The sequence below is a fragment of the Aspergillus nidulans genome, chromosome V (genome assembly GCF_000011425.1).
Source record: "Aspergillus nidulans FGSC A4 chromosome V".
NCBI classification, from domain to species: Eukaryota; Fungi; Ascomycota; class Eurotiomycetes; order Eurotiales; family Aspergillaceae; genus Aspergillus; species Aspergillus nidulans.
This window is the reverse complement of record NC_066261.1, coordinates 3,101,763-3,114,638: the sequence shown is the minus strand read 5'-3', so window position 1 is coordinate 3,114,638 and position 12,876 is coordinate 3,101,763. Positions and strand designations below refer to the sequence as shown.

At 47.4% G+C, this 12,876-nt stretch overlaps 5 protein-coding genes across 5 annotated transcripts, besides 1 other annotated feature; 1 reads left to right on the top strand and 4 right to left on the bottom strand.

The window, feature by feature from the left end:
* ANIA_05253 (uncharacterized protein) lies at positions 1-2,096 on the bottom strand (the record flags this gene model as incomplete). Its single annotated transcript, XM_050612376.1, has 2 exons — positions 1-1,342; positions 1,539-2,096. 2 exons carry the CDS (start codon positions 2,094-2,096, stop codon positions 194-196), a joined length of 1,707 nt encoding a protein of 568 aa, XP_050468305.1. The 3' UTR covers positions 1-193.
* Positions 1-12,876: part of a sequence feature (contig 1.92 1..62660(-1)) that runs on past both edges of the window.
* ANIA_05254 (uncharacterized protein) lies at positions 2,166-5,383 on the bottom strand (the record flags this gene model as incomplete). Its single annotated transcript, XM_657766.1, has 3 exons — positions 2,166-3,926; positions 4,067-4,345; positions 4,391-5,383. The coding sequence occupies 3 exons, from the start codon at positions 5,381-5,383 to the stop codon at positions 2,166-2,168; spliced, it is 3,033 nt and encodes a 1,010-aa protein (XP_662858.1).
* Positions 6,581-7,070, bottom strand: ANIA_05255 (uncharacterized protein; the record flags this gene model as incomplete). Its single annotated transcript, XM_657767.1, has 2 exons — positions 6,581-6,931; positions 7,008-7,070. The coding sequence occupies 2 exons, from the start codon at positions 7,068-7,070 to the stop codon at positions 6,581-6,583; spliced, it is 414 nt and encodes a 137-aa protein (XP_662859.1).
* On the top strand, positions 10,185-10,610 carry ANIA_05256 (uncharacterized protein; the record flags this gene model as incomplete). The annotated part of the gene is made up of 3 exons (XM_657768.1): positions 10,185-10,289; positions 10,424-10,443; positions 10,514-10,610. The coding sequence occupies 3 exons, from the start codon at positions 10,185-10,187 to the stop codon at positions 10,608-10,610; spliced, it is 222 nt and encodes a 73-aa protein (XP_662860.1).
* On the bottom strand, positions 11,312-12,015 carry ANIA_10655 (uncharacterized protein). Its single transcript, XM_050612374.1, has one exon. The coding sequence runs from the start codon at positions 11,743-11,745 to the stop codon at positions 11,347-11,349; it is 399 nt and encodes a 132-aa protein (XP_050468304.1). The 5' UTR covers positions 11,746-12,015; the 3' UTR covers positions 11,312-11,346.

Here is a 12,876-nt window from a genome sequence, read left to right as displayed (position 1 = left end):
GAGTAGATACGACAGGCAGGCTACGGAGTCGGGCTATCAGACAGGTGCATAGACAAGACAAGACGTAGCTCGAGGTTCCGATTTGGATCAGAGTCGGAGCTCCAGAAATCTCAGCTAACCGGGGCGGTCAGCAGCGGCAGAATCAGGGCTCAGGATGAGGCTCGGGCTGGCCCCGTGACAGTACTCCCCTCCTTCAGGGCCGAGCTCCGTCGAGGCTTGGCCGGGGCTTATGCGGATATCGGCGGTGGAAGTTCTGTACGAGCTGTTTGGCGTGGGTCAAGTACTCGGCAGGCTCCTCTGTAGGATCGTCATATCCAACCCATTTAACAGTATACTTCAGACGAGGGCCTCCTCGGCCTCGCCGCTCCCAGCGCGAATCTAAGATGCTCTCAACCTCCCAATGTTCAAGACCTTCCACTTCGATGGGTGGTGGGGGATCAGCTCTTTGACGGGGCACAGGATTGTCGGCGGCTGGGCGAAGTAGGCTCACATTGAATACCGGGTGTATCCGCATACTGGCTGGTAGGTCGAGCTCGTAAGCGTGTGCATTGATCATCCTTTTTATAGTAAACGGTCCCAGGAACTTCCAATCAAGCTTCTTGCTTGGGCGGAGCGTACGGATGTTGCGGGCATCCAACCACACACGCTGACCGGCCTTATATTGTCGGGCAGGTTGACGGGTCTTGTTTGATTGTTCTTCATAACGGGCTTGAGCGGAGGTCATCTGGGATCGGACATAGTCAGATATAGCTTGCATCTTCTGGGCGAAGTTCTCAGCATCTTGGCTAGCTGGACAGTCAGGAACAGGGACAGGTTCGAAGCCCATACGTGGGTGAAACCTGTAGTTGGCAAAGAACAGGGATGTTCTGATAGCTTCGGAATAGGTAGCATTGAGAGCAAACTCGGCTAGTGGTAACCAGGTAGACCAGTTATCTTGCAGGTAGGTAATATAAGCTTGCAGGTATTGTTCCAGCATTGCATTTACCCATTCAGTTTGACCATTAGTCTCTGGGTGAAAGGCGGTTGATAATAGGCTCTGGATATCCAGGTGTTTATTTAGGTGTTTCCAGAACTCAGCGACAAACTGGGGCCCACGGTCAGAAGTGATTGTCCGGGGGAGGCCATGAAGTCTCCACACATGTTGTGTATAGAGGTGAGCAACTCCTTCAGCATTTATTGTGGCTTGACAGGCAATTAGGTGCCTCATTTTGGTTAGACGGTCCACAACAACCAGGATGGAATCAAAGCCTTGGCTGGTAGGCAGATGGGTAATAAAGTCCATGGAGATATCTTGCCAGGCATGTTCAGGGACAGGCAGGGGCCGCAATATCCCTTGCCGCGCCTTATAAGAGGGTGTGATTCTCTGACAGGTATGACAGTTTTTTATCCATTGACTCACATATTAATACATGTTCGGCCAATAATATTCTCGGGCTAGGAGTTCGTATGTGCATGCTCTCCCAGGATGTCCAGATGTTGGTTTATCATGGGCTAAGCAGGTTAGTTTTGCCTTTAAATCATCATTGTCTGGGATATACAGGCGATTCCGGTAGAACAGGAGGCTCCCTTTTTCTCTCGCAGTCAGCTAGGGTAATATCTGGGTGTTGAGCCTGTCTGGTAGCTAGTGCTTTTAAGATTGACCGTACAACAGGGTCAGTCTCATATGCTATGCATATTAGGTCCTGAATTTCAGGTGGCAGCTGTAGTTCTACCTCATCTCTAAAGGATACTGATTGTCTTGTTCCCATAGGTTCTGCATGCTTAGCAGGTTCTGCATGCTCAGCAGGTTCAGCAGGTTCAGCAGGTTCAGCAGGTTCAGCAGGTTCAGCAGGTTCAGCAGGTTCAGCAGGTTCAGCAGGTTCAGCAGGTTCAGCAGGTTCAGGTAGGCATGCAGGGTCAACATTTTCATGCTTCAGTACAGTTTGGCTTTGGTGCAGTAGGTGTTCATCCCCCTCTTTAGGGAGGTCCTCTGACCTCCTGGTCAGAGTGTCAGGTTTGGCTCCTTGCTTCCCAGGACGGTACACAATCCGGAAATTAAAACAGGATAAGAACTCAGACCAGCGGGCTTGTTGACGGTTCAACAGCTTGGTGGACATGAAATACTCCAGGTTCCGGTGGTCAGTAATGACTTTAATGGGGTTCGGGGTCCCTTCTAGCTCGGGGCGCTATTCCTCAAAGCAGCGGATAATTGCTAGAAGTTCCTTGTCATAGATTTCATAGTTGCATTCTGTGGCAGAGTGCTTCTTAGAGAAGAAGGCCACAGGGTGTAAGACGCCATTATCATCATACTGGGACAGGACACCAGCAGAGACAAAGTCAGAAGCATCAGTTTCAAGAATGATATCTTGGGTCCAGTCGAATGGCTTCAAAACAGGGGCGCTGGTAAAGGCCTTCTTCAGGGCGTCCATGGCCAGCTGGCAGGTTGGGGTCCATTGAAACTCGACATCCTTCTTAGTCAGGTTAACTAGCGGGGCAATGATCTTTGAGAAATCCTTAATGAATCTCCGGTAGAAGTTGGCGAACCTAATAAATGCCTGTATATCTGTAATGCAGGTTGGCGTGGCCCAGGCTGCAATGGTTTGAACCTTCTCAGGGTCTATCTTGATTCTATCTCTAGCCACTATCAGGCCCAGGAACTTGGTCTCATGAACAGTAAATTCATACTTCACTAGCTTTGCAAACAAGCCAGCTTCTCTAAGCTTTTGGAGGACTTTTCGGACATGCTGAATATGTTCAGACCTGGTTTGACTGTAGATCAGGATGTTGTCAAGGTAAGCAGTACAGAAGATGTCCAGATAGTCTCGCAGGGTGTCATTTATATAGTGCTGGAATGTTGCTGGAGCGCCGGTAAGGCCAAAGGGCATAACTAAGGATTCATACAGCCCCAGGCAGGTGCGGAACGCGGTCAGATATTCCTGTCCCTTCTTGATCCGTATGTTATTAAATGCGGAAATAATGTCAATCTTAGTAAAGTACCTCATCCCTTTTAGATTATTCAGGGTCTCCTTGACAAGTGGCAGAGGGTATTGGTCCTTAACCAAAATCACGTTCAGAGCTTGGTAGTCCACGCAGAAGCATAGACCTCCGCCGGGTTTTTTAACAAATAGGACAGGTGAGGCTGTTGGCGACGAGCTTGGGCGAATAAAGCCTTTCCTCAGATTCTCCATAATCCACTCCTGTAGTGCAACTAGTTCATCCCGGGACATTCCATATAATGGGCCAAATGGTGGGGTCTTTCCATCTATTAGAGTTATTAAATAGTCATATGGCTGATGTGGGGGCAGCTTATCAGCTTCCTTAGGGGAGAAGATATCTGCATAGTCTTTGTATTCTGGTAGTAGTAGGTCTTCAGGGTTACCATCCCCTGACCTCTTAGCCAATACCTCGTCAATATTCCCAATAGTGGCTGTAAACAGGGCATGGCCCCTACGGGCGTAAGCTGAGCAGGCGCGGAGGGAGACTAGGGCAATATCTTGTTTCTCCAATCCTTTGGGACAGGAAGTCAGGTTCTTCTGGCAGCTTCGGGCAGGCACGTCACGCAGGGCCTTGATCTTGGCTGGTTGGGCAGGTATATTGCAATTCTGTCGACAATAGGCACTGTCAAATATTAAGGTGTGCTCTGCAAACCCCCAGCGGGGGTCATGAGTCTCTAACCATGGCATTCCAAGGATTATTGGGTAATGGGCTAGTTGTGTAGCCAAGAAACAAGCCTTCTTTTCATGATGGTCATGGATTGTCAGGTTTATTCTAACATAGTGGGTTATCGGCCCTCCTTCGGATTCTCTCCCGTCAAAGCTTTCCAAGTGGATTGGGTTTTTCAGGGGCAGCAGCTCAAGGTGGTTGTCTTCTGCCCATTCTTGGTCAATAAACCTCTTCCCGTCAGCTCCAGTATCTAGCATTGCGTAGCTGGACAGGCTCTTCTCTTGCTGGGTCAGGATAACAGGCAGGACAGTCAGGTCGGCGCGGGCAGTTTCTTCTTCAACAGACATTCCTTTAATAGCACTTGCAGAGAGGTGAACAACGCGCTTGGGTAGTGGCGCCTGGTCGCGACTTAGGCCAGGCTTACCCCTTTTTCCGAGAATCCAGGTGATGGAGAGCGGGAGCCTTCGGAGACAGCGGTAGACTCAGATTTAATTGATGGGGTTATGTTGGATGCTGGGTAGGCAGAGCGGATTGCTAAGAGGGCGGTTATCAGGGTGTGGGCAGTTCCTGACCATATGTTCTGGGGATCCACAGTGGAAGCATTCTCCCTGCTCGCGACGTGTAGGGTTATGTTGGCGGATAGATGACAGATCCATGGCATCATTATGTACATCAGGCTGTGTGCGTTGTGGGGCTGGGTTCTCTATAGTCCTAGGCAGGGTAGTGTAGTTTGTTCTTGACAGCTGACTAGTAGCAGTTCTAGTAATTGCAGGGTAGTTTCTGCTGGCTGATTGCAGGTTGATTTCATAATGCCGGCGGCGGTTCTCAAGTTCCTGTAAGAACTTAGCAAATCAAATTCATCATGGTAATCTTGGGTAGGTGGTTGATTATGCATAAGCATCCCTTTAAGCTCTCGATTTATTGATTGTTCCAGAAGTATAGATAGGGTCTCCTCAGGCATCTCTCCCTCTAGGGCAAGACGTTGGAATTCGGCGAAGAACAGGCCAAACTCTTTATTATTCTGCCGGAAGCGGAACAGCTCGTTGCGGGCATTGTTAACACGGTTTGGGTCTCCAAAGGCCCGATCTAGTATATCCAGGATGTCCTCGTAGTCCTTCAGCTGGCAGATTCCTTTCTTGACATAGGGCAAGATTTGGGCATACGGGGCTCCTTTTAGACGATTGTTGACATATGTCATCCTACTCTGTGGGGTCGGGAAACAGTCACGGTTTATATTCATCTTCTCATGGATCTGGGAGATAAAGCGGCGGAGGTCCTTCCGGTCTCCCTCAAACCAATCCGGGTCAGGCAGGCGCTCGGAGAGCTGGTGAAACACCTGAGTTTGTGTGGGTGAGCCAGGTTTGGGTTGTCCATCTGATATACCAGTTATAGGCATTGCTGGCTGGGGTTCCTGGGGTTTCTCTTTGGCTAGTTTCAAGAACTCAATGTCTTTTTCCTTGGCTTGCTCCTTCTGGTACTGTATAACTGCATCCCGGCGGGATATCACGTCGCGCAGACGGGCGCACTTGTCATGGAGGTGCTCGTTCTCTTGTTGTAGAGCCTGGATCTGGAGGGCTTCCTTGCCCGTCTCCCACGAAAGAAGGGTCGTCTCGGCCGCGGCGATATATTGATCTGCTTGGCTGCAGTATTCGAACCATTCAGCAGAATGACTGGTTACATGCTGCACGAATTCAGTGGGGTCCTTCGGTAGGAACGGGGGTCGGGGCGCAGTGGCGGGCATGGTACAACACGTATCAACTCCGTGGGGTGGGAGCTACGTAGTGTCAAGGTGCAGGCTCAGGAATATATTCAGAACATGATAACGGAGTAGATACGACAGGCAGGCTACGGAGTCGGGCTATCAGACAGGTGCATAGACAAGACAAGACGTAGCTCGAGGTTCCGATTTGGATCAGAGTCGGAGCTCCAGAAACCTCAGCTAACCGGGCGGTCAGCAGCGGCAGAATCAGGGCTCAGGATGAGGCTCGGGCTGGCCCCGTGACAGTGGGTTACCTTCACAGTAAACCGCCCATGGGTTTAGCAAATAATTCTAACCCAACCTAAATAACCCAAAATAACCCAGTTATGCATATCATTACTTTAATAAGCAGTGATCTACATAGTTAATAAAATACTGTATTTAAATACTGTATTATAACTATCTAAGTAAGCAAATATAATCTAAATACAGTAATATACCTATTCAGATATCTTGGCAACCCAGCGGGTTGCTCCGCCGGGCTTTGGGGCAGCCAAAAATATCCAAAACCCAATGGATAATTAGAAGGTCTAACCCAACCCGTTTCTTGGCGGGTCGGGGCGGGTTGGGGCGGGTTTCGTGGGTTGGGTTTAACAAGTCTAGCTATATGCCATGTCTTGAGATCAGAGTTCTTCTGGCAACCAATAAACTTAGCCTATGCATCCAGTTAGCAAGTGTATTGCATATACAAAACCTATACTAAGAACATACCCTATTGCAAGTAAATATAGCTGGAACCTTATATGGGCATGTAAAATGTCTATTATAATTACAAGGTGCAATAGCTGGCTCGTCTTTTATTATACACCGCCAGTTATGGAGAAATCCAAGATAAAACTGTTCTGTTTTCTTCTTCAAAATATTAATAGGTCCAAGATTGCGATATGCGTTCCTTCAACAACGCCATAGAAATTTAAAGAACTGAGGGTCAACCTGATTAAAATCATTATATGGAATACCAGATTGACCAGAAATAAAGAGTTGTTGATTAATTTAAGGATAATATTTAATACCTGAGCAGGTGTAGGATCGATGCCATACCCTACCTGAGGTCTTGTCACCATTAATTCAAGATAAAAGTTTTATTAAATATAGCCGGGCTGCTCCTTTGTGAGATTTGCTGAAATAGATCTATTAAGCATATGTTAGGCATGTGCTGGACACTAGAGAAGAACATACTCAAGATATTTCTTTAGTAAAGATCGCATTTATGCTCTCTGAATCTATATTAGGACCGATAGGGTTCGAGCAGTAGATAAAATAAAGTATTCCCGGGTCCTCAAGACTACCAGAGTCCTTTGTAGCTGGATATGAAGGCATAATCAAATACTCTTGAATCTCATCTACAGTGATTTTTGCCTTATTATTAGCTGATATTATCAGCCCGTATGCCTTGATTTCCTTATATGTAAGACCCATAAGTAGAGGGATGTCTGGAAGTTCAGAGTCGGAGGTTTGACTGCGCTCAGAAGCTGGAGATTTGGTATCAGAGACATCAGAGTCTGCATCAGAGGGTGTAGGTTCTGTATCCTGTAAAAAGTTTAGTATATGCAACATATATACTAAACAGTAGCTGAACAGTAGCTGAACAGTAGGTAAACTTTACCTTGATAATAGGTAAGTCATTAACCAGGCGAATAATCCGGTCTTGGGGCTCGGAGTCTGTCATCTTGGACAGTATAGTTACTAGACACTGGACTGAATATTGGGTACGAGAGGATACAACTGGTGGGTAACCAATCAAATAAAAGCATGGCGCCTTATACCTGGGCGAGGTGAACGTGGTTCAGAAATCAGGTTTACTGCAGATGCCAGCGTGGTTCAGAAACTGGCTGAATTTGATGGCAGAATCCTGACCCACGCCGACCTGTGAACCCAAATAATAAAACCAAACCAAACCAAACCAAACATCATGCCATACAGATCACGTGGCACGTGACATGAGGCTCATGTGGAAGCATGAAGGAGTCTGGTATTCAGGGGTGCGGATGCACAAGGAAGCTAGGCTAAATACTAATGAGATGCTGACTAAGACTGTGCAGACCGGGCACCCCAAGGACAGGGGAGGAACCCATGCTCCGACACCCCCCCTCGGGCTGCGCAGGCGCAAGGAAGCATCAAAAGAAAAGCTAGGTACATGCTGAATATCCCATATAGTTTGTAAAGGCCTTAATATAGTCTCAAAGGATCTATATCCCTTTTCCCATGTCCAATGTAATATAATATCCCTTGTGTCCTTCCTACAGGTATCTCGGTCGAAAGGTAGGGGTCTTGCAATATAGAACTGGCTGGCTTGTGATGATATCATGGTTTGTTGGCTGCATTGATTCAGGCTCGTACGGCACGGCAATACTGGCTCGTCGGCACGGTCAATTCTGGCTCGTTGGCTTCATTGATTCAGGCTCGTACGGCACGGCAATACTGGCTTGTAGGCTTGGTCGATTCTGGCTTGTCGGCACGGTCGATTCTGGCTCGTTGGCTGGTTGAATTTGGAGGCTCGAACAATGGTAGTTGATGGACAAGACCAGTGAATGTCATGTTAAAATCTCCCCTTTAGTAATAGCAGGGGCTTGTCAGGTTATCCCATGGGTATCGGAAGTTATTCTGTATAGCAATAATAACAAGAAAGGACTTCCTTAGCATGAGTTTGATCAGGATAGGCCTCAGCCCAGAGCCTGGGAAAACACACTATCTCTAGGTAAGAAGGTGTAAATTGCAGCAACATGGCTGCTAGAAGAGTGGCTTGGAGCCAATATATAAGCCTCTATAGTAGAAAGCTCTCAATCTTCCAATAGGAAGTAAAAGTCTAGAGCAACCATCAGGAATTACAGCTCTGTAGACTATATACACCTTTATACTTACTGTGATGGTGTATTTCAACAGTAAGGAGACATCCTTGCCTAGTATATACTATATAATAAGCAGTACTGGCCTTCCAAGGTTGTTTTTGATGCCTCGTGAGGCTCTTAATCGGCATATTAAAATGCCTACGTGGTCCCAATCCAGGGGTTAAAGCCACGTTGAAGGATGCTACCCCCCCTCGGACAGGGAGGGGGTAAAGAAACAGATAGCATGTTGCTCAGAGCTTCGAGAATCAATTCTGCATATTTATATCCAGCAAGAAACTGAATTCTCTCAGCATAAAGGGCTCATAACCTGTGGAAGCATGAAGGAGTCTGGTATTCAGGGGTGCGGATGCACAAGGAAGCTAGGCTAAATACTAATGAGATGCTGACTAAGACTGTGCAGACCGGGCACCCCAAGGACAGGGAGGAACCCATGCTCCGACATAGATCCGTAGGAGTGGCTGCCTGTTAGGCAGACACTCCGCTAGGCAGCAGGGAGATGAGCTGCTGCAACTATAAATAGCTGGAACTCTCCATATAGATCAATGAACACATTTGTACCTTAATCCAGAGTTACAACTTAGGCGAGGGGTCAGCGTATGAATTCACCACCACCACCAACTGTACAACCCTACCCCTTCCTTGGTCTTCTCTGAGACAAGGCCTCAGGCCTCACGACTATCCGGCTTATCTGTGTTGTGAATCGAGGCTCAACCAAGTGAACAATAGAGCTTCGTATACGGAATTTATTCCGGATACAATCGGAATGATTGGAAATCCATCTGATGTTTGTCTTGTATATAAACCCTCAAGTTTCCAGATGAGAATATGAACAATCAATCTTCCTCAAAATCACAACAATCTGTCATCGTATTAACGGTCTTGACCGACAGCATGAAGGCCACTATGGCATTGGAGGAAGCTTCGAAATGTTGTGAATCGAGGCTCGACTAAGTAAACAATAGAGCTTTGTATACGGAATTTATTCCGTATGGAATCAGATTGATTTCCAATCAATATGATACTCATCTTGTATATAAACCCTCATGTTCTCAGATATGAAGAAAAACAATCTATCTTCCTCTGAATTACAACAATCACAAGCGGTGGCCAACTGCCTATCATATGTCATTGTGAATCGAGGCTCGATCGAGTAAACAATAGAGCTTTCGCATACGGAATTCATTCCGGAATGACTTCGATTCATTTCCAATCAGTCTGATACTCACTCTGTGTATAAGCCAGGGAGTATCCTTGTACGGAATGTAGCTACATCGACTATTTCGATAAACTAGGGACACGGCGTGCATACCACTATTTTGGTTTGTCCTAGAAAAGATTTATCCAAGCGAAAGTATTATACATTGCCCTACTCCATGCTCTGCTCGGCTCTGGTGGTTTAATGGCTGAATCCACATTACTGCAGACTGGCCCTGAAGAAGGACGCAGACTGCCTGCTGCCAAATCCTCCGAAGGGAAAGCACAAGACGGAGGGAGTATATACCCGTTAAGAGGCGGGGTATCCAATGAACAGAGGCAGGAAAGGGGTGAAGTGAATATGCCTAAGCAGGGGATGTGGGGCGGTGGGATGTTGGAATAGTAAACGGAGAGGAAGAACAAGGAAGCCCTATTCCTCTCCCTGCAGTGTGCATTTGATTTGCTTCTATCCAGCAGATGTTGTGCTGTGGCGTAGCTGGATTATCACATAAAAGGACTAAGAAAGGCAAAGGATACACGTAGCACTCTCTATCCCTTGTTTTCCTGATCTGTACCACACGTGACCGGTTGATGTCTTGACTCTTTAGTATTTACAGGGTAGTCCTTCAGCACTATTCAGATTATACTTTCTTCGCTATTGTCTTCAACTGCTTGTTTCTAAAACTTCTCTTTCAAGATTGCTTCTTACCTCCAATAACGCAAAGAAAACTCTCGGTAAGATGAAGTTCCTCGCTATCCTATCTGCGGTTGTCTTCGCTGCCTTTGCGGTGGCAGGACCTGTGCACGCCAATGATCAAGATGAAAGCAAAATGGGAAAAAGAGACGTATGTACTTGACCCCTTCTCCCTTTGAGTTAACTTGAGGATGTATTGGCTAACCGAGATGGAATGTGGATAGTGTGTATGTGCTTGACCCCTCGTCCCTTTGAGAGTTAATTTGAGGATGTATAGGCTAACAGAGATGGGATGTGGACAGGATGTATGTGCTTGACCCCTTTTCCCTTTAAGAGATGCTATAGAGAATCCCTTTTATACTGAATCAAATCTAGTAAACGCCTCCTGTGTGATATGAACGGTACTGCGGTGTCAGCAACATTTCATCGGCGTAAGGACCGACGGTTCGAAAGTAGGATCGTCTTCTACTAAAATATTTAATCCCTAGCATGTCCGAAACTGACGCGGCTGTGGAGTTCGTACCAGACCCTTGGGGCATCGGGTCTAGATAGTGCTCGTCGCTAGCCTTGGTTTAGGTTTTCCCTATTGAGTTAGGTTTCCGTAGACTGATATGCGAATGCAAAGGCTTTTTTCGTGAATAGCATCCAATTCCTCATCTGATTAGCCCTTTGAACATAGAAAATCATACATACTCGATAGTCAGGCCCGAATTCCGAAAATGCCCCTCTGCGTTCTGCCTCCTTCCAACAACAGTATCGACACACCACTCGAGAAACGTAGCAAAATCTTGAGCCGGATTCTCTTCATAGGAGTGCCAATGCCGCCGGATAAACGCTTCCGTCTCAGCGAAGAGTTCCTCAATAAGGTTCAAATCCGGTGGGTACGGAAGCAGATATACCAACTTGACTCCCGCCTGTGAACACAGCTATTCAATCCTTTCCGAGTAATGCAAGGAGGCATTATCCATCTAACAGTGGTACCATACGATAGGCCGCCTAATAATAGAGTTCCGGAGCTTTGACAAAACAAGTTAGCGGTCTCTTAGCATAGGGTCTGGGAGACAAAGAAACAACCGGCGGGGGTGACACTGATTTTGCAAACAAGTGTAGATATTCTTCGGCGCTGAAGAATTCAGGACTTTGTGCGTTTAAGGGCGAGTTTGAGTCCGCTGGAGGTTCCAGGCTTGACGGTCTGGGGGACCGCGGCTCTAAACCAAAGAGATCCGAGCTTGATGCTTCACTGAGCTGAGTTGAGACGACAGAGGGACTACGGTCCGACGGTCCTGGAGAAGGGCTATGAGAATGGGGACAGTAGTTTTGGTCTGGCAACCCATCCGATTCCAGATGGTGCTTGTATGATTTGGCAAAGCGAGGGAAACGGAGCTTGTCAACCCGATATTGGGGTACCTTTTGAGGGAACCTCGTGGGCCTGTTTGATCGAAGGTTGTAGCGATGTTGTGCCTTGGGATCGGACAGCTCAGCGTCGTCTTCAGAGTCTGGAGTGGATGCGATGGAATGTTCAGCAGAGCTCTCCAATTCAGGAACAGGGACGTGAGTGTAAAGATAACAGGGGCCTGGCTCAACACTGGAGCACCATGGGCGAGCATGAGAGGCGCTGCGACGTCGTGCAGCAGTACTCCCGGTTGAAGACTCAGTGGTTAATGATCGGTATATGTGTTCGTCGGTGGACTGACGCGAATAGGCATGAGCAAGAGCGCTTATCGATAGTGAGGGAAACCAGAGTCTCTGAATCTGTCTGTAATCCCAGCGATGTATGTATCGAAAATGTGAAAGAATATTAAGCTCCTTCCTCGTCCAGCCGTGCCTGTATACTCTTTTCTGAATCTGAAGAGGTGGCTCCTTTTGGCGTGAGCGCGACATCCTTTGGGTGTAGACTCCGAAGAATGCCTTGGGCAGACAGTGCCCATTTGTTCAAGTTCTGCCTAAGTTTTGACCTTGAGTGACTCCGCCGCCATAGCGAATCACATCTGCCCACGATCTCTCTGCGCTGGCAGCACACCTGTCATGCAGTCATTTGTCATAGTGTGCGCTTTCGTCATGAATTGTGATACATCACCTGGGGATGCAGCACCGGCTGGCTGTCACGTCATCATATTGTCCATACTGTGGTTGTGTGCACAGCTGGCCCCCGAAGGGAATCGTCCTTCTTCCACCCTCTCGTTCAGTTCATGTCGTTGTCACGTATTTTGTCTCTCGGAAGTGCCAAAAGATTCAGTGAATAAAACATCACATTGAGGATGTTTTAGGCCCTCTTCAACAAATAAATTTATGGGGTGTCTTGTGAGCAAGCCGGGCTCATAATCTGTTGATTAATGTTGAAGAGGTTCAGAGGTATGTTGTTCTCGTTGTGAGGGGCAGGTGAACTGCTTATATGAACATACACACAGACCCACTCCCCTGCAGAGAGTCACAGCCACCTTGATATTCAACAGGTTTCTCCTGGACTGCGATCTGCCCTGTGGCATGAACTGCCCTGCGGCACGCCATAGTTTCTCCCGGAGTGCGGTCTCTGCCCGATGGCAGACAATGGTCTTTTGCTTCATCTGGTGGTCCTTTTATTTCCTACTTCATGCTATGAGTTATTTGGGCAACAGTTGTACGCGGATAACTCTCCATATAGAACCTGCACTGCTGAACAGGGTATATCCTAAGTATTACAGACCACCAGTTCAACAATGTGCTAGTTTTTTCGAGGTTGAATACAGTTTGCCGCTCAG

Excerpts from the sequence above, each read along its gene's own strand:
- ANIA_10655 (XM_050612374.1), bottom strand. The coding sequence starts at position 11,745 with ATGCTCGCCCATGGTGCTCCAGTGTTGAGCCAGGCCCCTGTTATCTTT.